At 37.7% G+C, this 27911-nt stretch overlaps 1 protein-coding gene across 1 annotated transcript in view; it reads left to right on the top strand.

Moving 5' to 3' along the window:
* The first annotated feature begins 1506 nt into the window (after positions 1-1506).
* The window catches only part of TPO (thyroid peroxidase), a 41488-nt gene continuing 15083 nt past the window's right edge, over positions 1507-27911 (top strand). The window contains exons 1-7 of the mRNA XM_009999250.1: positions 1507-1618; positions 6861-6942; positions 11444-11613; positions 13051-13183; positions 18478-18607; positions 21440-21646; positions 27375-27884. Of these exons, the coding sequence (XP_009997552.1) occupies positions 1507-1618; positions 6861-6942; positions 11444-11613; positions 13051-13183; positions 18478-18607; positions 21440-21646; positions 27375-27884 (1344 nt within the window). The remainder of the gene's footprint in view (positions 1619-6860; positions 6943-11443; positions 11614-13050; positions 13184-18477; positions 18608-21439; positions 21647-27374; positions 27885-27911) is intronic.

Here is a 27911-nt window from a genome sequence, read left to right as displayed (position 1 = left end):
AAGAGTGTTCTTGGAATTTTAAGTCAGAAGAGATTAATTTTTTTGCCTATAGATTGGACATCCGTATTAACGGTAACCTTCACACAATACTGGAGTCCAGGTTTTCCACCAAATATTACAAAATAGTGTAATCTGCTATTAAAAAAATTGCTCCTGCAGCTGCATAGTTTTATCTTGGAGGTATCTCATTCTAATCCACTGTAAGAATGTATGATGCTTCAGAGAACCTGGTAGGGCTGCAGGCTGTTACTTATAGGAGTCACTCTGAGAAATGTGTCTGTTCCCTGTCCCAAACATCAGTTGCAATTACATAATATTTTAAGTATGGGCTTATTTTTCTGAATACCATAGTAAGTCTGCAGAAATTCATGTCTGAATAATTTGAAATTTACTTTCTTTGGGGTATTTCATTGAACAGAATGCATCTTCTTATCAACAACTCAGAAATTTACTTTATAGGTCTTTAACTTTTAAGAACACAGATACAGTACTGATCTTCATGCGCAGATTCAAATCTTGGAAATATAACTAATTGAATGAGTCACTTGATTACAAATTTTATAATATAAATATGGTTAGCTGTTGAAGTTCACTGCTTCTTTTCTAAGAGTGCTGTTTGGCATAAGAGCTGTTTCATACTTGTCTTGTACTCCATGTTTAAACAGTCACTGATCTCTGCAGTTTCACTCCTAGGCACCATTTCAGAGGAAAGAACGGCTGGAGACAGGCAGTGAACAGATAATCCAGGACAAAGGCAATATATTCAGCAAGATATCAATCCAAATTATTTTAACTTACGTGAGACCAATATTTGAGTCTTGGATTCAAAGATTAAGGTAGCTTTTGGACCACTAAACTTTACCCTCTTAGTCCTCTCTCAGCAGATTTCAATAACAGGATTCTGCAATATCTCCAATGAGAATGGGAATACAACTGCACTTGTCTTATCAGTCCAATGTAATTAAGACTTCACACACCTTCTAACTAAAACTGTGCTTGAGGGTCAATGGGGACAGGAAAACACAAAATTGATACTGCCATTAAAACTTTTCATCACAGATCAATTTACTGCATGTAACCATTTAAAGCTCACTGTTGACAAAAACTTCAACTGCAATGAGCAAAAGTTGAGATCCTTATTTAAACAAACCTTGATGTAAGTAAGCTCCTTTTGAACTAAGAAATGAAACTTGTGATACTTGTGAAGTTTATATAAGGATACAGGGAAAAGTTCTTAATTCTATTAGGCTTTTGGAATGGGTCTGGTTTTCTTAATGTGTTGTTGTGACACAGAAGAAATCAGCCTTCTTTATATTTTCTCAAGTAAGGAAACAACCTTACAAGATTTGGAATGGACTTAAAGAGTTATTGCAAGTTTTACTTATTTTCTTCAATCTTAAGTCCCTAACCAAAGACCATAAACTACTTACCCAGTAGAGGTCTGTTCCCCTTTACATTCTGCTTACTTTTCACCTATGTCCACTAACCTTTGCAGGGAACAGGATTATGGATGACATTTCTGAGCTGAAGTTTGCAGGAATAATAATCATCATCATCATGATCATCATCATGATGATCATCACCACCATCATTATCATCATCTTGAATTTTACCTCCAGTGAGTTCCCATGCTTACAGGTTTTCTTTCACAACCACCAGCTCCAGGATGCTCCCTGCTACCCAACCCTTACTTTACTTATCGCCGATGACAGATACCAAAACACTGATCTTTGGCTCCACCTTGTGATCTCCCTGTCGAGACTAGCAAAAACGTCAATGTCACATACATTAACAGACCACTGGTGAAAATTGTACCAACACTTTACTGCCTAATATGGCAATATTTCTTTTCCATCTGACCATTTGTCCTTCATATTTCCATGAAAACAAGTCTGATGTCAGAAGTGACTACACAGGTAGCTCTTGGTTCCAAGCAGGACAAAAATAAACAAGTCAAGCATTCATGTCAGTTTCTGTTTTGTGGGAACATGCTTTGGCCGAAAAGATTTTGAAATCATTCACAGTGCTGAAGCTTGAGTGAGTACCAGTGCATAAAGCTGAGAGCATAAGCTGGGCCCCTGCAAAGTACTTTGCTTTCAGACTGCAGAACACACACTGCCACTGGTGGAAGCTGATCTCCTCAACAGACAAAAGGTCAGACTATAAAACTTTTGCTTGCCATTTAAAAAAAAAATAATCCTCATAGTAACCAATGAATTATAAAAAGGTTTCTTTTCACATTGAGTTTCTTTGGGCAATATCGCTTCCCTGAATTTTTAGAGTTGATTTATTCATTATTAATGTCCTTATGCTGATAGAAGACAGAACTAAAAATATTTTTAATCTTTCAATCTCCAATCAACATAGCATGTGAAAAATGTTACTTCTGGATAATTTATGTTTTCATACTGCTGTAATATCTGCCAGAAAACCAGTGCACTGAAATGGAGAATGTAGCTTGCATTTGCTATGTGAGCATATTCATTGTGCTACTTTTATACCACAGTTATACATGGATAGAAGTATAGAGGGGTCAGATTGATGTTGTAAATTCGGCCAGTTTCACTGTCTTATGTAGAACTACTAATTTACAATCAAATAATATTAATGCACAGAGAAGTTCAAAACTGAAGGTAAAATATTACTGAATTTCTAATATGCAGACTGAGTTGCCAATATTGTCAGAACATATTACGTGTAAAAATAAAGTTCTGTATCTCCTTGTGCTAGAAGTTTCTCAAAATGGAAAAAAAAAAAAGAAAAAAAAAAAAAGGAAAAAAAAAAGAAAAGAAAAATAGAAACTGAATTACAGTTATTTCTAAAAATTAATACTTTGAACTTCAAAGACATAGTAAAACATTTTGCTATAAATCTAACTTACAACTAAAATTTACCATATGTGGGAAATTACTTGTAGTATGTAGATGAAGGTATGTATTTTGTCAACAGTTTTCTCTTCTTTCTTGTAGATGAAAGTGTTCATTATTCTGGGAATTTCAGCAGCTATAGCCTTCACAGCTGTTTTCTTTTCTTTCCTTCAGATAGGCAAAGATATCCTCTTTGGTAAGTAATAGAAAAAAATACATATTTTTTTCTTTTGTCGATGACTACTCTTAAGCTGAAAATACACTGGCACTGCAGACAGTTAACAATGGCAGTTTAGCTTAATCTCTTTTTATGTGCAAAATACACTATCTGATGCCGAGGTCCAAATCCATGGTGAACCGGGAAAGAACATGACACACCAATATGATGTAGGTTCAGTCCGTGTTTATTTAACTGCGTGCAGATTATATAGTCTCAGGACAGTGTGCATGCTGTCCATCCAGCAAAGCAAAGCTCTTAATTGGTTAATATACATTGTTCACGCATCCCCATTCCCCTTTTGATCGGGCTCTAAGCCCTTTATCTAACTCCCTGTCCTGTTTACTGTACTACCTGATTACTACACATACCAGAGCCTCACTAGTTCCCACGGGAATGACTTTCTCTGTTCCTCCAGCTGCCTGATGTTTCTACCTAAAGTTTCTCATAATTTTTCAGCACAGCCAGGGCCCCAACAATCTGACTTCTGCAAGAACTATTTCACCAGTGTTTTCTTTCAAAATGCAGCTTCATAAATTCACAAAGGACAACTTTGGATATGTGATGTATCTCAATTATGTATTCTTTGACTAGGAGTGATTTTACTTTCTTAGTGACATTCATATGTCAGATGACATGTTTACAAGCACAATTTCTGGATTTCTTTCCCAAACTGCCAGTCACTATGGTTAGTCATCCTGGGCTAGAGTCAGCTGCTATAGGATGTCCCAGCTGGCACCCTGCTGTTGGCCCACAAGGGTACACAGTTCTCTGCTGGCACCCTGGGGATACCAGATTGCAGTAGTGCCTGTGTTCAAACTATGTGATCTTGCCATGTCCTTTGGTCTGATGGGAACAATACAAAATAATGCTTATTATTATAGTAATAAAATGTATTACTACATTTCTTAAAACAATGCATTGGTACAAAAATCATATGTCTTAGTAGAAAAGGAAGAGAAACAATGAAATTTAAATATAGCGGGTGCATCTTGTCTTTTGGTCAAAGGCTGAATCAATACCACATATAATAATTGAAACATAGAATCACAGAATCATAGAATCACAGAATGGTTTTGGTTAGAAGGGACCTTAAAGATTATCTGGAAGGCCACTATGAGGTTTCCCCAGAACCTTCTCTACTCCAGGCTGAAGAACTCCAACTCTCCCAGCCTGTCTTCACAAGAGAGGTGCTCCAGCCCTCTGATCATCTTCTTGGCTCTCCTTTGGACTCTCTCCAGGATCTCCATTGTTACTTCCCCTAGATCTGCTGACTGGCTTTCAGACCTCTGGGACCCACCTGAACTCAACAGAATCACTACACTTTTGTTAGGGCCCCAGGGGACAAACAGCTCTCACTAAAGTTAAAAGACCTCTGCTTCTAACCTAAGCCTCAGTTTAACAAAACCTAGTTCCCCATAAATTTGTGCATGACACTGACTTTTTCGGTCAGGCTGCTGGATAAAGCTCAGCTCTATGCGTCGAAGGATCCTTATAGGGAAAAAAGTCCCCCAGACAGCCTCAAGCACCATGAAAGCCTGGGCAGGCACTGGCGCACTTGCCACCTGTCAAGCTCCTGATGCGGCTACAGGGCACTGAAGCCCTGTTCACTGTGGGAAAGAGGCAACATGTCCTGGTTTGAGCCAGGATGAAAACACTTTTTTTTTTTCCCTTCAGTAAGCTTTCCTTTAACCAGCAGTGTTTTTCCAGCTAAGACTGATAACAAGCACTGGAATGTTTTTCGAATTGCTGGAACTCCAAGGTCACATCTTTGCTCTGCCAGGTCCAACACTACAGGGATATCTATGATCCCCATGTAGGAGGCTGAATTAGATAAACAGCACAACTGGCCAGAGATATTCCGTTCCATGTATCTACGTAAGCTCAGAGGAAGGACAGAGATCACCGAAGACAACTTCCTTCTTGCTTCTCCTTCCCTTTTTCTTCCATCCGTGGCTGGCATCCAGGGAGGACTCCATCCATCCATCCATCCATCCATCCATCCATCCATCTATCCATCCATCCATCCATCCATCACTATCGACCCCCAGGCTCGAGCTCTCCTGACCTTCATCACTCTGTGCTCTCTTTGGCAGCTCCAGGACTTTTTGGGACTGTTCACAACTCAGGAGATGCTGTGGGAGTTGCTGGGGATGGGGGGAGGCAAGAGACTTTTGCACACCTGAGCATATTTGTATATAATTGTATATTTATTTTGTCATTGCTTTTTACTTAAAGCAGTGTAGTTTAGTTTTCAATCCAGAGCATCTCTCTCCTAATTCTCTCTCTCATTCCCTACTTGGATGGGAGGGGGAGGGGATTAAGAGCATTGTTGTCAACCTGAGTCAAACAGTGACACACCGGTAACCCAGAAAGCTGCGGGGACGCCCACGGACCCATCGCTGCTCCTGGAGGCTGGTGCCAACTCTCTCGGGCACTGGGGCCGAAACCCCGAGCCATGCCCCAGCCCCAGGGACGCAGGGCTCCTCTGGGGCTCCGTCAACATCCCAATCTTAATAAAAATGTTAATCCTATTATAGGCTGCAAAAATTCCATTTTGATGCAGTTTGGGAAAAGTTTGGAGTTCTCAGTGTTCTTCTTGTCCACAGTGCTTTGAGCATAATATATTTCTTGGAAGTAAAACTGAAAGGAATTAAAAATCATGCAATAATAAATTGTAAAAGAATTAGCTGTTGTATGGCCTGTAAAGATCAATCTTTTTTTAACATAGACTAACAAATATTTTCAGATATAACAGAAAGCCAAATGATAATATTACATGAATCATCTGCATATTTTATGCATACGTGAAAAAGAGAAAAAACTACTGCTCTATTTAGATGCTGGAAGATCTTTACTAGAGTGGACCAGAATTTTGCCTAGGGAAGATTATACCTCATCACACATTACTTTCCCTTGAGCCGATCACCATATTCAAAAAACAGATCACAGAAATAGCACAACATAGACTACAGATAAAATATGTCATCTAAAATTACACTGTACATAAATGATGAGCAATTGTACACAAATTATTGTTAGCAATCTATTACTATGATTAATCTTTTAAGAAAAAATGCATGATCCCACAAAATGCAGATGGGAATTAACCACTGGACTTTAAATATGACTGCTTCATTTAATATAATGCTAGATAATAATCTACATTCCCTGGTAGCACCTTGCAAAATAGCAAAGCTGAAGTGTTATTAGGTGCACATGTGTATTTCCATCAAACATAGGTGTGGAAATAAGAATATAGATTTCATGCATTGCTTTGATCCCAGAAGGTCTCAAAGTCTATTAATTATACTTTAATTCATGTGTCTCAGGCCTGCTGACATTACCTGCGAGGGAGGCTTAGATTTGTTCTAACAGTCCAAGGACAGTTTAATGCAAAATACATACGAAGCCTAAGGAATATCATTGCATACACAGAACACAACACATTTCAGCTGGACCTGTTATGTTCAGTACCACATAACATGTGCTCAGCTGGATTTAAACTGAACAGAAGGAAACAGAAGGAAAGTCAAACTCTTCAAGCCTTATAAATTAGGAAAGAATTTATTTACTACCTCTACCTTATATTTCTAAAAGGCTAAAAGACACAATATTTGTGTCAGGAACACTAAAATCTAGACATCATTTTAATGGGGAAAAATTACACATACCTTCATATTACAAGCCTGTATACTTTGCAAATGTAAATACTTCAATAAATATGTTATTGAACAACATATTCATTTTCTTTTTATTTTTTCCCTGTTGAGAAGAAACTGAAGATAACTGCATTACTGAGACTATCAAGAAGGGCTGTAGTCTGGTGGATTACTCTGCACATCGTACACTGCAAAGGTAAAAAAAAATTAAGGATCTATTCAGCAAAAAAATTGTATGCTTTTATATAATTCAGTTCATTGTGGCCCAGTTAAATGAAGCTGTGAGAATCATAAGTACCATAGAGAGTCTTCTTCCTTTTTTAATATAGGCTTGTAAATGCACTCTATGCCTGCTTCTTAGATGCTAGTCCTTGGGCATTTGCATAGTACAGAAGACTGAACTATTGTCTCATCTAATCATCACATTGAGAAGTAAAAGTGTTTAAATCCTTAATTAAATACTTTTGCATGTTCTTCTACTAAGGTGTCTTTGCAACTTTAAGAATACTGTAGACTTGAATTAAACCTTTGGGCAGCACAAAGGTTAAAAGCAAGAAAAGAATCCATGTGACTACACATTTGAACTTCTGGAAGTTATGAAGGTCACTGTGAAAACTCATTTTACTTTGGCTTAGTAGTAACTGAAGGAAAGTACAGTGCAATATTGATGTGCTCAGTGCTGTCTCTGAGACTTAAAAGCCCGTTAGGAGATGAAAAGGCAGCTCCTATTACAGGTTGGATTAGTTGTTCCACATGTAATACTCCATGCTGATGTTTGCTGAATTCACAGTTAAGGTGTCTGAACTGCAAACTAAGTAAAAATATCTGGATTTCTTCTGAGGCCTCAGTTTTCAGTTTGACCTTGAATAGTTACAGCTCAACTAATTAATAACATCACTTAAAATCTTGAATTGTCATTTGTGTTTTAACTGCTGGCTATGTGCTAAACATATTGGCTGAAATAGTTTTATTATTCTAGTTTTTAAACATGTCCAGGATTTTCTAAGAAAATGCCACTTCTTAGAAATTACTTTTCAGGCTTTAAGGTCATGTAGGTCCCAATCAATATGGTCCTCATAGTTTGCTATGCTGTTCAGGATTGTCTCCCTTTGCCAGGACTGTTTATCAGTACCTGCTTGCTATTCTAATTAGCTTCTAGGTTTGTTAGTCTTTAAGAGTAGGTGTTCATGTTTGTCATTGAAAAACAAACATTCATAATAACATTAACATGGCATAGGTGAAGCACAATGGCATTGCCATTTAAATGTACTACATGTATTACAGCAAGAATGCCCGTGGGAATCTAGACAGTTTGGCTGGCAGAGCCATGTGTCACCTGTGAGGTTATGACACTTACTACCGGTATGTGCAAATACGTTGTTAATTTACCACCAGGTGCACTATGACATAGGTTTTGAAAGTGGCAGCTTGTTTGCAAGTGGAAACTCTAGTTCCAGTAAATCTTGTTATAACAACCAGTACAAATGATGAAAACTGTAGTAGCCCTATCTAGTGAATCTCAACACCACTGAGAGGGCTTCTGATTTCTTTTTTTATATTCTGTTTTTTTTCTGGGTTTTAAGGTGTAGAAGAAATTAAGATAACTCCAGGATGGGAAAGCTGTGCAGAGTGATAGTCTCTTAGGCCTGTGTTACACTCAGCTGCAAATGATAATATATTTCTCCAGTTAGAACTTGACAACTAACTCAAAAGGAATCTTGAGCTAGTTATGTATAAGGTAGATGTGAATTATGTTGGTAGGTCAAACGGGGCTTTCTCCCTTCTGCTAGATACTTGGTTTGAGCAAGTTTAAAATAAAATGTATTTTTAGACTCCTGTTATGTTTAGACTCCTGCTAATGTGACTCCCTCCTACAAGAAGGGCTGGAAGGAGGATTTGGGGAACTGCAGGACTCTCAGCCTGAACTTGGTGCTGGGAAAGATCATGGAGAGCTCATCTTGAGTGAGCTCACACAGCAAGTACAGGGCAGCCAGGGGATCAGGGACAGCCTGCATGGGTTTATGAAAGAGAGGTCTTCCTTGACCAACTTGATGTCTTTCTATAACCACTTGACCTGCCTATTGGATGAGGGGAAGGCTGTGGACATTGTCTACCTAGTTACTTTGAAAAGGCCTCTGACACTCTCTCCCACAGCATTCTCCTGGAGAAGATGGTGAATCATGGCATAGACAAGTGTCCTCTTCACTGGGTAAAAAACTGGCTGGATGGCTGGGCCCAGAGAGCTGTGGTAAACGGGGTAAAATCTAGTTGTAGGCTTGTCACCAGTGGTGTCCCTCAGGGCTCAGTTTTGGGGCCAGTTTTGTTCAATAACTTTATTAATGATCTGGATGAAGGGGTTGAGTGCACCCTCAGTAAGTTTGCAGACAAGGTATTCTATAAATACATTAAGACAGAAAGAAATGTCAGACTCAAGATACCAAAGCTGAAAGAGAAACTCTGGCTCATACTCCAGAGAATTTATTTAAGGTTTTGGTGTGTTTTTTATATACATGTGTTTTAATTATGGACTGTAATGAGACTCAGCAACTTAAGAGTCTGGTTAAAATAAAGAACCTTCTGTCTAATCAATGTGATCTGCACTAGGACTTATATTCTTAAACATACTTCATGTCTGATTTCATGTTTCTAATAATGATCCAATCATGGGTCATTCTATTAGCTTTATGGGGCTATTTCTGCAGTATGAAATATTGAGATAGTTTGTCAGTTATACAATGTTGAGATTCAGGAGTGTGGGTAAAATCTAGAAGGGACTAGCATGCACACATTGAAAAAGGGCAAGGGATGGAGTGGACAGATAATGTGACAAACTAATAAGTGATAATCTTACAATATCTGTTAAATTAGACAAAAGACAGAAAATATCCCAAAATAGAACATATCTTGATGTTGGGAGTGAAGATGGTTCAAGTTTTTGTGGTTTTTTTGTTTTGGTTTTGGTTTGATTTGATTTGATTTGGTTTGGGTTTTTTTTTCTGAGGAGTGGGTTATTTTTTGATTCTTGTATAAATCAAATGCTTTTGTTTTACTCATTTGCACAGACATGTTTGCCTGTTCATAGAAACTTTTTTAAAATTATGCTTGACTGATATTATCCTTGTGTGGATATTAAAATATTAAACTTGAGATATTACATTGAGCTATGTAATATTTCTCTTCAATTTTAACACCATTCAGGACCTTTGATACTCCACATTCTCAGACAAATTCCTAATTGTCTATGGAAAACCTGAAAAAAGTCGTGTTGAGAAACAAGACACCTCTTTTTCATAGTTGCAACTGTTCTTGAGTCACAATTTTGGGAAAATAAATAAATAAATAGTTTCTATATAAAGAATAAATGAGCAGACTAAGGCTGTTTTGGATCAATTAAGGACTACTTTAGAATATAGAAAAGCCCTTGAATTTTTGTTCTCTTACTTAATACTTATGTAAGCATTTTTCTAATTTTGCAAACAGAAATTTAGCTGCTTGCTTTGCCCAAATCAAAATTGAGGGTTTTTTTCCATTTTAAACTTGTGTCATGCCTTAAAAAAACCTCAGTGACCATGACAGCACTATGGTTTCATGTAAAGTGCATATTTAAATAAATCTGTGCTGCAGTGAAGTCCTCAGGGATGTCTGCAACCTACAACAATGTCTAGATTTGGAATAAACCTGGAGTGCTTTTTCTAGGCCCTAGGAGTCAATTTAGGAATAAGGATCTCCAGCTAACAAGAGGAAGTTCTCCCTGATGCACTTTTCTCAAGGCTTCCCTGCTAATAAAAAGGACCCATGATGAGTAAAAAATAAATCATGCAGTGAATCACAAAATAGTTGAAAGAGATCTGGATGCCATTGAGGCCAGAGCTGTGCTCAGAATCAGCTAGAGGAGGTTGCTTAGTGCATTGTCCAGCTGGGCTCTGAGTATCTCCAAAGATGAAACCTTTCTAGGCAGCCAGTTGCAGTCTTTGACTACTTGCACAGTAAAAAGATTATTCTTACGTTTGTGTGTTCAATTTTATGTTACAGAAGTTATCAAACCTGAGCTCCTTATATTTAGAGGTAAGGGCAGGCTGTATAACTAAGATGTCTAGCCATGTAACTGTCTGGCTAAGCCCTACTGACTAGGTGAAACTCCTTATACAACTAGGCAGCGCAAGGCAGGTGCTTGGACCGTCTCTGAGATGAGACAAGTCTCTGTCATGAACTGCAGACATCATCTAGATGACTGTGGGCCAGTTGTTTGACTGCCAGGTGATAAGGCATTGATTGATCTGTCTGTAATGTCTGAGATGGCCTTTGAAATTACACGTTATTAAAAAAAAACAACCTACTGTCTTAGGCATGTCTATAGTGGGAGTCCTATATTGTGATTGTCCAGTACAAGGTATTCCCAACCACTTTGTGCAGCAAGCTCTGTCCATCCCAACAGTTTCTGGCTCTTCCTGAAGGCTTCTGACAAACTTAACCCCATTGTGTGTGCCCCACAGAAGTGCATTTTCCTTTTTTTCCCCAGAATTTTCCATGCAGAACAAGGTCACAAAATAGCCTTCCTCTCTACTCTCTCACCATACCCTTCAATCAATATATATCTTACATTCTGAACATATCGAACATAGAGAAATACACCTATGAATAAGTTCCAAAAGGTTATAGGCTAAAAAAAACCCTTCTGTATTTTATCTTAATTATAGAAGTATCCAGGAAAGTGGAATAGCAACTCCTACCTCGCTGCTGGCTTTCTCAAAATTTCCTGAACAAGAGAGTCAAGATATTTCCCAAGCAGCTGAACGAATGGAAATGTCAATTCAAATGCTGAAACAAAAAGTTTGCCAGAAGCACAAACGTTCATTGCATCCAACAGGTAAATACAGTCTCTTGACATTGACAAAACATCCTGTTGACTTCTTGCATGTTGTCTTTTAGAATAAAGTTGGGTTAACTTCACTTCTGTTTTACCATCAGCAGGAGTACACATCTTGTCCACACCCTGAGGCCAGGATGCCCTCTCTTTTGTTCCTGAAAGCACCTGAGATAGTCACTGTTTTATATTTTTCATTGCTACAGTGTGTGGGCTATGTTCCTAAAGTTGAGAGCAGCACTTCGTTATTGGCATCCTGTGAACTTCTGACTGTAAATTTGTGTTTCCTATAAATCAGCCTGTGTATCTGCAGTGTTGCAAGCTTCTTATTTACAGTGAAATATCTATCTTCCCCAGCACTCTGGGTTTAATGCCTCTGGGGCCTAGAGTCCACAGATAAAACAGGAGAATTTGATTCACTCTGTGGCAATGGCATTTTTAAATATACTTCCTCTGGACGTTGATAGCCCTATTAATATCCCTCTTCTAAGAAAATATTTTATTATTTCCAAAACTGATTTGATAATGCATTGCTCTTGTACGTTTATCTCCACTTTGTTTCTATTTTAACTGTTTAACTTAGACTTTTTTTTCCCTGTAATTTAATTCTGTCACTTAGAGCAGTATGAACTAGAGAATTATAATTTGTAGTCTTGGTCTTAGTGTTATAACATGACATGGTTTTTCAAGATATGGAAACATTAGATTGCTGTAAACAAACATAGAAGTCCAGAGTTATTTTATTACTTTTTTTCCTTGCAGAAACTTCTGCCTTACTAAACTAATGGGACTTTTCTAGAACTAAAACATATATCTAAATGTGTGTGTGTGTGCATATATTCGTATCTACACAGACACTTACAGACAGAAATACAATTTTTTTTCTGCTGGTGCAGTTTCAAAAGAAATCCAATTTCTAAACCATAGAACAAGTGCACAAAATTCTTGTTATTTTTCAAAACTGAAACAACTTAATGGAAGATGAATAAACACTTGCAATCTATGTGCCATGACAAGGATTAACTTTATAAGATTAAAGAACTAAATTGACTTTAAAGAAAGCATGTGAGTCAATACCCACACAGCACAAATGACTGCAGAACTGGTCTCTTAGAATAACTTTGAACCTGAACATGGAAATATGTCTGTATCTGCAAATTTGGCATGAGTAGCTCGTATACATAATTACAAGGTTACACAGGCCAGTCTGTTCTCAGCTGTGGTTGGTTTCTTTCTTCTCATTCTTTACACATCAGATAATAAAACCATCCCTTCCTTTTCACTTTCTATCTTCTTTGTAACCCCAAGACTGTCTCCTGCAGCACCTCTTGCTGCATGTCCTTTCCTGGATGCTGTAGTTGTAGCTGACACTAATGCCTTTTCTCCTGTAACAGCTATAAAGCCATAGAGAAAATTGCTTGTTTGGGTTCTTCCTTTCAGATATTTTATCAGCTGATCTGCTCACTATGATTGCTAATATTTCTGGATGTCTGCCTTATATGTTGCCACCAAAATGTCCAAGCAATTGTTTAGCTAATAAATACCGACTCATCACTGGTGCCTGCAATAACAGGTATGTATGATAAGAATCATGCCCTAAAAAACCTCTCTTTCTTTTTCTTCAAACTCAAGAAGCAGTGTTTATTTTTTCCCAGGAAAACTGGGGGAGGTGACCTCAGTCAGCTCCCTTCAGCATCAACCTATCTGTAATGAGGTGCCTCTGAAAGCTCCCCAGGGAAGAAGCTTTTCATCTAAACTTCGGTACACTAATTTTTGCAGAAAGGCTCTGTCTGTGAAGGCTTCTGAGATTATATAAGTAACTTTAAATTTAGGGAGGGCTGATTCAGAAGACGTCTTTTTCTGTATAAATTAAAAAGACTGAATCCTACTCCAGCATTCATTTTTCATCAAATTGGATGAAATTATACTGAGCAGGAAAGAAAATAAAGTAGATTCTCATTATGGTATTTTCACACAACCTTACTATTTTGCAAGTATGCATCTAAAAATTGTAGGTGATATTTTTTTAATGTGCCTATTTATATAAATAGATATCTATTGCTACTAAATATCTATATGTTATATATCTAGATTATTGGCTATTTGAATGACATGAGGGTAGTAAGGCGCTGGAATGGGTTGCCCAGGGAGGTTGTTGATTCCCCCTCCCTGGAGGTGTTCAAGGCCAGGTTGGATGAGGCCTTGTGCACCCTGGTCTAGTGTGGGGTGTCCCTGCTCATAGCAGGGAGGTTGGAACCTGATGATCATTAAGGTCCCTTCCAACCTTAACCTTTCTAATTCTATGATCATTGAGTACTTCTGCTGGGATGCCACTTTCAGGCTTTCCTAAAGATTAAAAAAAATTAAATGCTCCAAACTCTCAGGTGACTACTATATGTTATATGCAAAAATAACTGTTGTTGCATTTGATTAGTATTGGAGAAATTAATGTATTGAATCTTTAGTGTAACCAGCAATATTAAGAAGATACCCTGCTTGTCAGTAAACAGCAAGGAGGTTTCCCTTACTGAGTATGAAAACCAACCTAAAGCTCAGTAATTTTGTAATTTATATTTTCTGCTAAAAAGCTATAATTTAGGAAGTATTAATAGTAATGGTAATAGTAATTTTTGCCCTGTTTAATGCACAGTGTGTTTCAGTCCCTCTGCTGCAGTGTAGAATTTGTCAGAAACTTGCAGAATGAAATTAACACCTGTCAACTTGGTTGAGATGTGGGTACTTTCTCCTCTCTTCTGTGTAACATGCTTAAAACTGAAAGGAGAAAGAAAGTGGTTTGGCCTTCTTTTTTTAGTGCTAATTGAGAAACACTGTGTCCAGTATATGAGACTTTGGGATAGAAAACATAAACTTCAGGGATCTTGTTTTTCGAGAACAAAGTAGTGGATTGCAGGGCTTTAACCAGGGAAGTTGTGGAAGCCTCATACCTGGAAGCATTCAGGTTGGATGAGGTTCTGAGCAACCTGCTCCAGTGGGAGGTGTCCCTGCCCATGCAGGTGGAGTAGAACTAGATGATCCTTAAGGTCCTTTCCAACCCAAACCATTCTATGATTGTACGATTCTATGATTATTTACTACTGTTATCTACTTGTTACCTAATATATTTGGCAGTTGTTACTTGCAAAACTGAACATAACACACATAACTGCATTTTCAAAATCCTCAAATGCAATGGTGTACAACTGAGAATGACAGCCCTTTTGAGTACATGGGTTAACGGCATTTATACTCAGCAGGCTTTGGATACATAGATCTAAGGTCACAAAATGAAAGGCAGACTGTCATGTTACAAGTGAAGGGCTACAGGGTTGTAAATGTAAGGCCATTAGTGTTGCACAGGTAAAGGCACTCTGCAACATCGTGAATGTGAACAGCAGTAAAATTCAACAGTTTTATTACTCTATCAGTCTGTTTTTATGAGACAAACGTGTTTTGCTGCATCACAAATCATTTGAAAGGAACATGCCTGACAGGCTGTTTCTTGAAAGGACACACAACCTGATAAGCATCAATATTATAAATCTAACTATGTGGATATCCATAACTTTCCCCAGGCACCTACAGAGTTGCTTGGAATGTGAACTCACAGCTGGTATAACATTTGCACTGACAATTCCATCTGGGCTTGAACACATTGGCCAAGATTCATGCAGCTGAACATAGTCACATGGCTGAAGCTCTTAATTTACAAGGCAGGGGAAAAAAAGCAAAACCAAAGACTTTGAAACCAACGGGTCAGATCTAAAACTTTGTGAGACCCTTGAAATAGTTCAAGCTTTACTGAAATACGTCAACTTAAAAAGCCCATTGTACTCTAATGTAAGCAACATATTCTATGTTGTAAGCCAGCTTCAAAGACTTTAAACATGAAACAAAGCACCAGTCTGTGCTTCTCCTCGCTTTAAAGCCATCACTTTGAGGCAGAAAATATATCAGGACCTATGTTGTAATTTTAGTCACCAAGTAGGTATGTGCAGCTGTACTGTACATCAATAAATGCTGCATTTCATAGGTGAAATTTAAAAGCAAAATTTACAGTGGAATTAGTGGTTTACCTCTAAAAAACCCTGTATTTAAATCTGTTTAAAAATTAACATGGAATTTCTTTATAGATGTTTTACTTTATCTGTTCACATATTTGGGACAAATCAGAATACAAAGTATTTATTCCATAGCACTGCAATTACTTTTTCTTAGTGTGAGCTTCCTAGAACAAAGGTGTTACAGAATAGCATAAACGTGGCCTTCTATGGAGAATATCAACATGATATTAGACATTCCCAGCAATGTCATTTTCCACACTTACTAGTAACAGGTATCAACAGATATTACTTTTCTTTCTGCCTGAAAGCACGTGTGGATAATAGGCAAATTAAATTTGCAACATTATTTTCAAATAGCTATTTTTTTCACCCCATTTCTTATCCCAACTACCTAGCATTGATCTGTCTAGTTTTTAGTGTCTGGTGCAATAATAGGGACTTGAAGGTGAAGGAATTTCAGCTACTAAAGGAATGGAATCTCATATGCAATCAACCTCACTGAATCTTAACTTTCCAGTGTAGCTATATGGCTACTGCAAGGCCACAACTTTGGCTGTTCTTAACAGTGAGACACAGAATGGCATAACAAGTTAGCATACAGGACTTTGCTGTCTTTGTCTTGATCAATTACATTTTGTATGTCTAATATTTGGACAGCTAGAAGGAATTTAATCTACAGCATTTTCTGTTTCTTACCTGTATCATTAACCCTTTCATTAGGTAAGGATCTGATGCTTAGTCTGAAGTTCTAATACTGTCAGAGTTAGGGGTATGAGTACGGCTCACCTAGCGGAAAGAATGAGCAGTCCCAACTGAATGCATTGACCATAAGAAGGAACTGAGATGTTTCTTTCAGGGTACCTACTTCACTTCAATATAAACTAAGTGTTCAGTTTAGTGGCAAGCTTATTTTACAGAAGTTTTCCATGTTTGCCTAAAGTTATGTCCATGGTAACTCAGACCAATGTAAAACATGACAAAATTTTTTGTGTCTGAAACTAGGCAGGGCATTGAAATAACATTAAAAAACATAAATATGAATAATGAACTGCATATTAAAACTCCCTTCTGAGAGAGAAAAAAAAATCCAAACTGCAATTCCAGTATTTATTGAGTGAATGAAAAGTCCCACTTCCCATAAATAGAATGTATAGTAATCAAATTTGACTATTCTGTAAAGCTGTATTGTACCAAAGTCTCATTATTTCAGCTACCCTAGATAAAAACCTTTTAACTCAAACAAGATTCAAAAACATTAACATGTTTAAAGCAATAATAAAAAGGCATGTGAGAAGAGTTTCACTAAAGCAGCATTCCAATGATCTGCTAAAATATAAAAGCAATCAGGAGAAAAATCACTGGTTAAGCAGTTAAATTAACATTTCATTATTTTTAATTGAGTGAAATAGCACTACACTATGTGCAATATTTTATGCAGTTTCAATAAACGGAAATCAACTGTAACTAATTTGAATGCTTTATTAAAGCATACTTCAACCTTCAAGTGTGAATTATTGTGGATAATTAAGTGTATTACTGTACCACATAACCTGGCAAATCAAGTCACTTCAGTGTACTGGAGATCAGTGAAGTATTAATAAAATAATTTTTCCCTTCTTAGCATCCCAACAGACATATTTTTTAACATGTTGTAGTTCTACTGTCTGGGAATATTGCTCAATAGGGTACATAGCAAAAAATTTACTTCTTTATGTCATTTATATATATTTTTAAAATATGAAATGTATTTTACAGGCGATTTAAAAACAAAATCAACAAACCAAACCAAACACCTAAAATACTCTCTTAAGAAAAGTCCATTAGAAATGTTCATGATAGAAGGAAAAATAATTGGGTCAAGCCAAAAACTCACTGGCTATCCTACTAAATAAAAGTCATCATGAATCATTTCAAGGCCTTCAAATGAAGTACAATCTAACTCATGCCACCCTTTTACACCCAGGCTTTTTTCTAGTTTTTTGTCCCCTTCCCTCTTCCAAGCAGGCTGGCTGAAGAATGGCAAACTGGCATGTACAAATTCCACTGTGTGCCCAGCCAGGTGTCATTCAGAGAAACACTGGTTGGAGTGAGCCAAAAATACACTGCATTTACTGATACCACCTTAAAAGCATAACTAAATGCATGCCAGTGTTTGTGCATGTGGATAGGCCTCTCTAAGCTCTGCCCAAGTCATTTGTGCAGAGGCAACCAGAAGGAGCATTTCCACTGAATTCACCAACTTCAGCCAGTTTCCTCCTCCTCTGTCCTTTCTCCATGAGTCTTGCTAAATGATTGCTTCTGTATGACTAGTATCCATTTTGCTTTTAAAATGTCTTCACTTTTATTGTAGGGCTTCTTGGTATTTTCCTAAATCTTTATTTCCTAAACAAACTCTTCTTAAAAGATACCAGCAAAGGCACTTTGCAATGTGTCTGACTTCATAGGCAATGAGGACACTATCTGGAAATCACTACTGGGGCAAGTATTTCAAACATGTCAAAAGGAAGCCAACTTACATCATTAACTAAAGACAGTAATATTTCATTAGTAATCCAACATTTTTTTTATTTTCCTTTTGGGTCAAACTGATGTTGGCATTCATGAAGACCAGTATTTGACACTTTTTCAAAGATAATTACATTGACATCTTATTGCAATGGAATATTGCTCTGTGACTGTTGCTCGTATTTTTTTATTTTTTTAAATTTTATTTTCTAAATATATTTAGAGGTGCTGTATTATTTTTTTCTCCTGCTGCCATTCTTGGGTTTTGGTATTTGTGTTGTTTTTTTGTTTGTTTTCCCAGGGAGCATCCTAGATGGGGAGCATCCAACACAGCCTTGGCTAGGTGGCTTCCACCAGCCTATGAAGATGGACTCAGCCAACCTCAAGGATGGAATCCCAATGTCAGATACAATGGAGTCCAGCTACCCTTGGTTAGAAATTGCACCACAAGACCAACTGAAACACTTTCACTGGGCTATAACCTGTCACCACAGCTCCCGTTTGCATCAGTAAATCAAATAGCAGAAGAAGCTGTTGAGGTCAGATAAGGAGCTGCTGCCTTTGCTAAAGAGTAAATTCAGTCAGCCTCGTAGTGCACCTGGGCTGGTGGAAGCCCAAAGAGCAGTGGAGGGGGGCACTGTGACTGCCTGGGGGCAGCTCTGCCAAAAAGGATGGTGGTGAAGAGCAGGCAGGACCTGAGCTGGCCATGGTCCCAGCATGGCTTGCACCAGGCATGGGGCAGCCAGGAGGCCCTGGAGTGGTGATTGCTCAGCCTGGAGAAGAGGCAGTGCAGGGTTAACCTAATCACAGCCCTTCTGAGCTGAAAAGGCTGCCATAGAGAGGAGGGTGCACACTGCTGGCATGGCAAGAACATTGGAAGAGGCTGCCCAGTGTGGTGGTGGAGCCACCATTCCTGGAGATGTTCAAAAAAGGGGTAGATATGGTGCTTCATAAGATGGTTTAGTGGTTAGGGGTTGTGGGGTGGATGGCTGGACCTGATGATCTTGAAGGTCTTTTCCCACCTTGATGATTCTATGTTTCTATGAGTCTTAAGATGCAATGGTTACAAGGTTACAAGTTGTTCCAGAGGAAATTTTGTCTCGTTAGGAAAAAAAAATGTCATGAGAAAAAATTAAATGTTGGAACAGACTGCCTGGGCAACTGCTAGAATGTCCCTCATGGGACATACCCGAGAGCCAGTTGGACAGGGCTCTGGATAACCTAGCTCCTGCTTTCTACAGAAAGCTGCACCATGTTGTCTCCAGAGTCACTTTACAGCCTAGACACAGAAGGTGTCATCAGATTTGCCCACCTCCTCACTCTGGAGCAGAAGGGGGAAAACAGGGTTGGGTGTTAACTACATAAATATAAAGCACACAGATGTGCTATCTTTCATTTTTGGATGCATGTTTATCATTTCTTCTGGGTTAGCATGCCTTAACTGAGCAAGTATTACTGTCAAATCATAACTTCATACTTTTGGCTAGCCCAAGTTACTCAGTGAAGAAGGCACATGGATTTTAGCAGCTCATACACTTAAAAAATAGCAGAGTTGCTACAGAGGGAAATTTGAACAAAACAAATATTTGCATAGAGGACTGGGTGAAAAATTCCCCAGTGCACTGTGCAATGATTTGGGCTGGATTTACTCTTTCTGGTTTGTCATCACTGCTTTGAAACCTGACTTTTAATGGACTCAAAATCTTGTTATTTTAACCACCACATGTTTAATAAGGATGAGCAAGAGAATTTAGTGTTAATGTCACCTGAAACTCATGTTAGTAATTAAATAGCATTGTCTCTAAGCTGCACAATTTAGCACTTAAAGATGAAAACCTGACATTTACACAGATAAATTTCCAGTAGATGTTACAAACTGCCTTTTCCTAGATTCATTAGGGTAAATGCTTGTGAAGGAAAACACACAAAAGCAAAACTACATGACTTCACCAAATCCAATAATATCTGATCATCAGCAAGGTTCTCTATTTTGAAGTAAGACAGGATAAAACTAGTGCCATAGATTATTTTTCTTCCTTTACATAGTTGGGGGTTTTTTTTGTACTTTTAGCTATCCAGATATATCCTTTAAAAAACAAAATGCAGAAAATGTGGAGGTGAGAGGTAAGTGTGAGGATTACTATAAAGCAGTATTAGAACACAACGTAGCTGTGCAACAGTGATAAGAAAATCTTACTAACTGCAAGAAAAAAAGAAGTTGTGCTTTGTGGCCAGTAAAACTATTAAAACACTGATATAAAGACTTGGATTCCTGAAGGGTTCTATATATCTATGCACTTGACTATTTCAATATAAATCCTGATGTTCCTAACAAGTCCCAAATTGCCTCTTGTCCTTACCAATTTTATTTAACTGCAACTGTCTTATGCATTCATTATGTAGCCCCTATATTTAGTACAGACTCTGTGGCTCTATTTTATGTGTGCCCTTTCAATTGCTTAACTTCTAAGGCAGCTGCTGTATGCAAGGGAACATTTTGCAGCATGAGAGGAATCTGTGAATAATAATGATACCCTAATCATGGCAAACTGACTGCTGTTTTTGCTATAATGGTTTTTCTTGGTTATTAGTATAGACTGGACACGTAGCACAGACGTCTCCACATGTTCCCATTCACAGCATCAGTTTCTCTATACAGCTTTCACAGAAGTGCCTTAGAAATATATTTTAGCTTCTCCTTTCCTTGGAAAATAAAGCAGAGCTTTCAGCTACCATGTATTTACAACCCAGCTTGTCTCTTGGGCTGCATAAGCTGCTCCATTTGTGTACAGAGCAGCCCAGAGTCTCTGTATATCCACAGTGATTTGAGGTTGCCCAGCAAACAAAATCCATTTGTTATGGGAGCAGAAAACAGAATAAATAGAAACAAATCTTTTAGACAGTTTAAAAGAAATGTGTGGTTTTCAAAATTCTCTGGAAAGGAAAGGAACAGATCAAAGATACACTGCTCATTTGGAAAATATATAGAAGAACTCAGCTGAAACATCTTTGAACCTGCTCGTGGCACCGGATCTCAGCTCCTGAACAAAAATAAGAGTCTGTCAGAGGCTGAGTTTTTATTGTTGCTGGGATTTTTCTAGTTTTGTTTTTAGGCAACCCATTAAAAGTACTCTACAACATAAAGTATTCTAAGGGAAAAAAAATAATACTTTTATCACTGTTCCCTCTACTTTTTAGTGTTTTATCATTTTGTGAGAAGTAAATAATACTTGGCAGTCAAGGTACATTTGTTCTCTTCCCAGGTTCGTGAAGTGACAAGGAAAATTATTCATGCATCTAATGAGGCTGTTACAGAAGACAACCTGTATTCTGATATTATTATGGTATGGGGGCAATACATAGACCATGACATTGCATTCACACCACAGAGCACAAGTAGAACTACCTTCCTAAACAGAGTGGAGTGCCAGATGTCATGTGAAAAACAAAATCCATGTTTTCCAATAAAGGTAAGATTCAAGAGAAATTTCAGATTCTGGACAGGTAAGTAAAGTAAAACACATCAATGATAAACATACACTAAAATAATTATGAAGCAAATTAATCAATCGTCCAGAAATAATAGTGATAGAAAAACTGAAAAACAATGCAACAGTTAAATGAGACAGGTAGATATCTAAATTGTTTTGTAGAACTAACAAGATATAGCTAAGGAACTTAGTACAAATATAATATTTTTATACCCTTCAGGTTTATGTTGCAGAGAAACATAACTAGTCCCTCCCAATGTTATTCTTCTCATGCTTTAAGGTTTTAAGTTTCATTGGGGGAAACGGGGAAGTAGTCATAAATAATTCTGGTTTTAAATTTTCAGCCAGATAAAGTGAAAGATCTTAACAGTGAAAGCAAAGATATTTCCAGCAGCTAATGCAAACTTTTGAAGAGAGCTGTCTTTTCAACATGTATAAAATGATCTTCAGGGAGTTGCTGAAACTTACATCACCTCTTCGCTTTAAATAAATGGAAGACATTCATTCAAAGCTTGCTAGAGGGTTGGAAGAAACATAAATTGGTATAAATATAAAGCCCTGTATTCTTGTCTGATTATTTTAAAAGAACAGTCATTCTTTCACTCAAAAAATTAAGTAGCAAAGCCAAACCACTATATGGTTTCTGAAAGTGCAACCTGTCCATCTCACACTACAGGAGAGCCCCGTGTCCATGACAGCCCTTGAACTGATGCCTGCCTCTAGCCAGAGCAACCTGAATTACAGTCCTTAGGGTTGGAGCTTGATTACTGACCAGCCACTCTATACACTAAAGCCAATGTATGGAATAAGTTCCATGAGAATAGAAATCTTTTCCCCTCAACACTGATAACTATGCCACAGTCTCCTTTTGCCTTAAGTGCCTGATTCCATTTTCATTAAACATAAAGGAAAATATTCAGCTAACTGTTAATGGTAAGCAAATTAGGTCCTGTGTTGAAAGATGGCTCACCTTCCATTTGGTAAACCTAGTCTCTCTCATCCAGGAGATGTGGACTTTTGAAAGCTTGCAAGCATAGCTTGAGAGCATTCAGAAAGAGCAGACACTTCGTAAAGAATTATGTTTTCAGGACAGTTAGTGACTGCCTAATATGATTTAGCCACAATAGTTTTAATTACAATGAGTTCTGACAAAAATCACCAGTTTACTATGTCTCAATTTTGCATTTGAGGCAAAAAATTCTATTTTCTGTTTATGCTGTTGAGTCATAGCCTCAGAAGAATCCCATTCCCAAACTCTTATCAGGAGAGGCTAGGACAGGAGTCTAATTCCTGAGCAACAGTGCTTTGCATGTTACAATGAAGGAGGTGGAGTGTGTCTCCACCATATGACACAACATGGCTGTGTATTGACTCCCATTTTTAAAGTCAGTTTGCTGTATGTATAAAGCTGCAAAAGTCTTTGAAAGCTGATGTTTTGTGCTTCTGAAATATTCTTTGAAACAGCACAATTAGTATTGATCTTTGAGTGCAAAACCCCCACATTTTTTATTACTAAATAGGTTTTTAAACTAACAAGAGACTCATACTCTTGCCTGTAACTTGAATTAAATGTGAATCACAGGAACAGTAGAAGTCTAGTCACTGAACCCTGACTAGTTCAAGCCTAGAAATCTCATCTGCTTAAAAAGAGGCAATTTAAGGTACCTTTGAAAAATTATTCCAAGAAAGGGAATAGGGTCAAGATATACCCATGTCTACCTTTGAGAGTTAGTTCCTGATACTCAGAATGGCCTTGGTGGGGGTGACATATAAAGAAGTTCAGATACAACCCTGTAAGTATCAGATAAGTTTCCCAACATGCGGATTCATTACATGATCACAGTCCCATGTATTTTTTAACTCTGTTGTGTCATTATTCTGTCATTCACAGCTTACAGGGACAGATATGAAGATGGTTATTCTTTTCTGTTTATTATATGTCTAGTATTTTGTAGCTGGTTTTGTCAAAGGCAAATAATGGAATTACTGTATTTTAAAAAAAGAAAAAAGAGGGGGGGAGGTGGGAGGGGTGGGGAGCTGTAGTGACTACTGTGGCCAGACTGACTATTTCTTGAACACTGAAACAAAATGCTATTATGACCTAGAACTGATCTTCTCCCTAAAATCTTAATTAAAACTAACTTCCACCTATTAAATATTTGGAAAACTGCCATAGATATTTTTATATGTTCAGTTTGTATATGAAGAAAGTGTGGCTTATTTCCAAAGACAGTGAAATCAATAACATATTATCCAACAATGGAAACATGGAGTCTGAAGTTTGCACTCTTGTTGTGTTCCTAGAACAGTGGCACCCAAGGGAGAATCCACCCACAGAAAAGAACAACCATGCTTTCAGCTGCACACTCTGGAATTTTCACCAGGGAGGGGAAGCTCCTGACTGTGCAGGTTAAGGAAGCTGTCTGGAAAATGTTCTGAGGCAGTGCAATTCAGTGATGGATTGAAAGCTGTGGTAGTGCATTAATATTAATAACAAGTGTAGGTAAATGATTCATAGGTTAGCAGGAACCCTTATGATTTTCTATTCTGGACATTTTAATAATAAAGGCTAGAGAATTTCACTCACCAATTCTCACATCAAGCTTGTAGCTTCTGGTAGAGCTTGAATGTTCTTCTGTATCTCTTCAGAATCCCACAATGTGAGGGAAAAAAAAATAAAAAAATAAATCACTATCTAGTACATACTTCTTTTACAGCAGTTTGACACATGGAACAGGGTTGTGGACGTAACCTGTTATTCCTCAGATGGTTATTTCAGGTTAGGACTGAGCCATAATAAGGCATTAGCAGACTTTTGTCGGAGAGCTACTGGCTTTATCCAGTATTAATTATGTTGCTGACAACAAGTTAGACATAGTGCATACACACAGTAAGATACAATCCTGAAAAGCTTTCAGACAGCTCAGATTCAAAGAAGTAGGAAAGAACCAGAATTATAGAAAAGTGAGGTGATGTGCAAAAGGTGACACGTAACAGCAGCTTACTGTCTCAACTACAAATGGATCAGTTGATGTTTGCTCAACAATCAGTGAAGTGAGTCCAAGCCTTTTTCTTCTGTGGTTTAGACGTAGCAGCTCACAGCCTGGTGGAAACATTGATTGTCTTCTGAGTTTCAAACCCACAAATAAACATTCACGTTTTTCTCATTGGCAAACTTCATAGACCATAAGCTAGGTTTTCTTTGAAGTCTACAGCAAAAATCCTTTACAAGGTCACTTCCCACAGAACACATTTACACTAAGAAAGATTTTTTTTTTAAATGAAAAAGCGGGTTTGACGTTTTGGGACCACTGAAACAATTATATTTTTCATTTTCCTACACATTAAAGAGACATAGTGCATACACACAGTAAGATACAATCCTGAAAAGCTTTCAGACAGCTCAGATTCAAAGAAGTAGGAAAGAACCAGAATTATAGAAAAGTGAGGTGATGTGCAAAAGGTGACACGTAACAGCAGCTTACTGTCTCAACTACAAATGGATCAGTTGATGTTTGCTCAACAATCAGTGAAGTGAGTCCAAGCCTTTTTCTTCTGTGGTTTAGACGTAGCAGCTCACAGCCTGGTGGAAACATTGATTGTCTTCTGAGTTTCAAACCCACAAATAAACATTCACGTTTTTCTCATTGGCAAACTTCATAGACCATAAGCTAGGTTTTCTTTGAAGTCTACAGCAAAAATCCTTTACAAGGTCACTTCCCACAGAACACATTTACACTAAGAAAGATTTTTTTTTTAAACTGAAATAGCGGTTTAGACGTTCTGGTACACTGAAACAATTATATTTTTTCATTTTCCTACACATTAAAGAATTTCGCCATAAACAGGCTTGACTATGCATATATAATAACAGTTTAAATCAACAAGCAGCTATACTAGGAAAACTATTGTGGACAGATAGGGCTTTGTTTTGAGTTTTTTCTGTCTAGATTTATGCAAGGCAAAGAAAAAAAATTTGTTAATGTTATTCATTAGTTTAGAAAAAGAAAAAAAAAATATTCTGCACTCTTTTCATCATAAAAAAGGGTTTGTTTCTTTGGGGTTTTTTCCTCAGATCATTTTTTTATGTCATTTGAATAACAGCATAAGGAACCTCTCATTTGCACATTCAGCTGCTGGCTGCACACTACTCATCCCATGAAAAAGGAAAGGTCTACATCATGCATCTCTGCCAGTCCCTTAATGTTCATTACTCCCGTTTTCCTCCACTGGGGGACAGAACAGTTAGAAATGAAATGGCAGAGGCAGTTCACTAAAGGTTTTTCAGTAGGAATTCACTGTTGATACGTTGATATGTTAATTCACTGTTCATACGTGTTGCTGTCAGCCTTGCTGTTTAACAACCTAAAATCATCTCATACTCTTTTTTTCCCCAGTGTTACCTGAATTAGTTCAGGTTTTCCCTGTTGAGTCTCTCAGACACGTACAATGCTGTTGTTGTCGAGTTCTGGCATTTGTGGTATAAGATGAGCTTCTTGTTTATATTAACAGCTGAAAGGGAAAAGAAGCCACACTAATAGCAAAATAATTAATAATAGAGACCTATACTAAATAGAAAACCAAAGGTAGAGAAATTACTGATTTCATCAATCAGTGAAAGAAAGAAAAAGGAAAAGAAATTGTGTATTTCCTTTAAAAATAACTTACCTGATTTGCTAAAACCTAGGTAGTGAGGAAACAATAATAGAATTTCCTTACCAAAGGAAACTTGAAAAGCGAACTAAACCCTTTCTTAACTTAAAGGCTGTGTTGCTGTCAATCCCGACTGACATGAGCTGTCAGCATTAAGAACATTTTACTTGGCATAATAAATGAGGCAATGGTGTTATTATTTGGACCTCTAGAATTCCATTCTAAAGTTGCCTTCTTACTTTTACCCCCAATATAATAACTGTTCTATACACACAGACCAATTTCTATATATGAATGAAGAAGAAATTACATTATTTTATATAATATCTGCAGCATATCCATGCGGACTAGCACACAAATACTGGATCACCATTTGACCTCAGTCTCTTGACTGTGTGTGTGGGTCAAACTGAAGAAGGACTGGAAAGTCTCATTTGGCTAAGGCTGTGTGCAGCCTTTGCTTTTTATAAAGACAGTAATAATTTAATACTTGTTAGTCACCTTTCACTGCAAAATAGTGTGGGAGAAGGATTGTGGGGGAGTGGCAGAAAGCAGAGTGAATAATTTCATATGCTTTTTTTTTTTTTTTAGTTAGGAAACTGGATTCAAATTAAGTATTGAAACAAAACTGCTGCAGACATAGGAAGTCTTCATTAGGTTTTTATGTACACATGTAAACCTGCTCTGTCACTTGGTGTTTAGCAGAACATAATTTGAACAGATGTTCATGTCTTCACTGTGATACATTTCATGAGGAATTTTGATTGTGAAGCAGACAAATTTAAGTGTAGATCTATGCAGAAGGGATTGCTCCTATGACAGATGAAAGGTTTAGGGGTTTATTTCTGTCTGCTTAAAAATAGTTGAATCACCTTTTTGCTTAAATCTGACAGAAAGAAATGCAATCTCTACAAGCTCAGAATATGTCACTCCACTAGACGATATCTGAAAAACTGAACATTGAGACAGAGGATGGAAATATTTACACAGGCCTTAAGTCAATATCCACAACTCTTACCTTCACCTCAGAAAATACTAATTGTTTTTAATGCAGGTGGCCACCAATGATACATTATCAGCAGAGATGGATTGCTTGCCTTTCTACCGCTCATCGCCTGCATGTGGTGATCATGGTGTTCTCTTTGGAAATCTGTCAGCGCTAAATCCAAGACAACAAATAAATGGCTTAACTTCTTTCCTTGATGCTTCTACAGTCTATGGCAGTACCCCTGCCGTGGAAAACAAACTGAGGAATTTAACAAGCAAAGAAGGCCTTCTTAGAGTAAACACAAAATACTATGATAACCATAAGGAATATCTGCCTTTTACAGACCAGATACCATCACCTTGTGCACAGGACTTGAATGCAAGTGGAGGTGAGAGGATTGAATGTTTTATGGCTGGGGACAGCCGATCCAGTGAGGTCACATCTCTGTCAGCTATGCATACACTGTGGCTGAGAGAGCACAACCGCCTGGCCAGAGCCCTCAAGAGCATCAACAGCCACTGGACTGCTGAAACTGTCTATCAAGAGGCACGAAAAATTGTTGGTGCTCTACATCAGGTTGGCTGCTTATTTGCTTATCTACAT

The sequence above is a fragment of the Chaetura pelagica genome, unplaced genomic scaffold, assembly GCF_000747805.2.
Source record: "Chaetura pelagica isolate M959 unplaced genomic scaffold, ChaPel_1.0 scaffold90, whole genome shotgun sequence".
In the NCBI taxonomy this organism is placed as follows: Eukaryota; Metazoa; Chordata; class Aves; order Apodiformes; family Apodidae; genus Chaetura; species Chaetura pelagica.
This window is presented reverse-complemented; position numbering and strand designations above follow the sequence as displayed.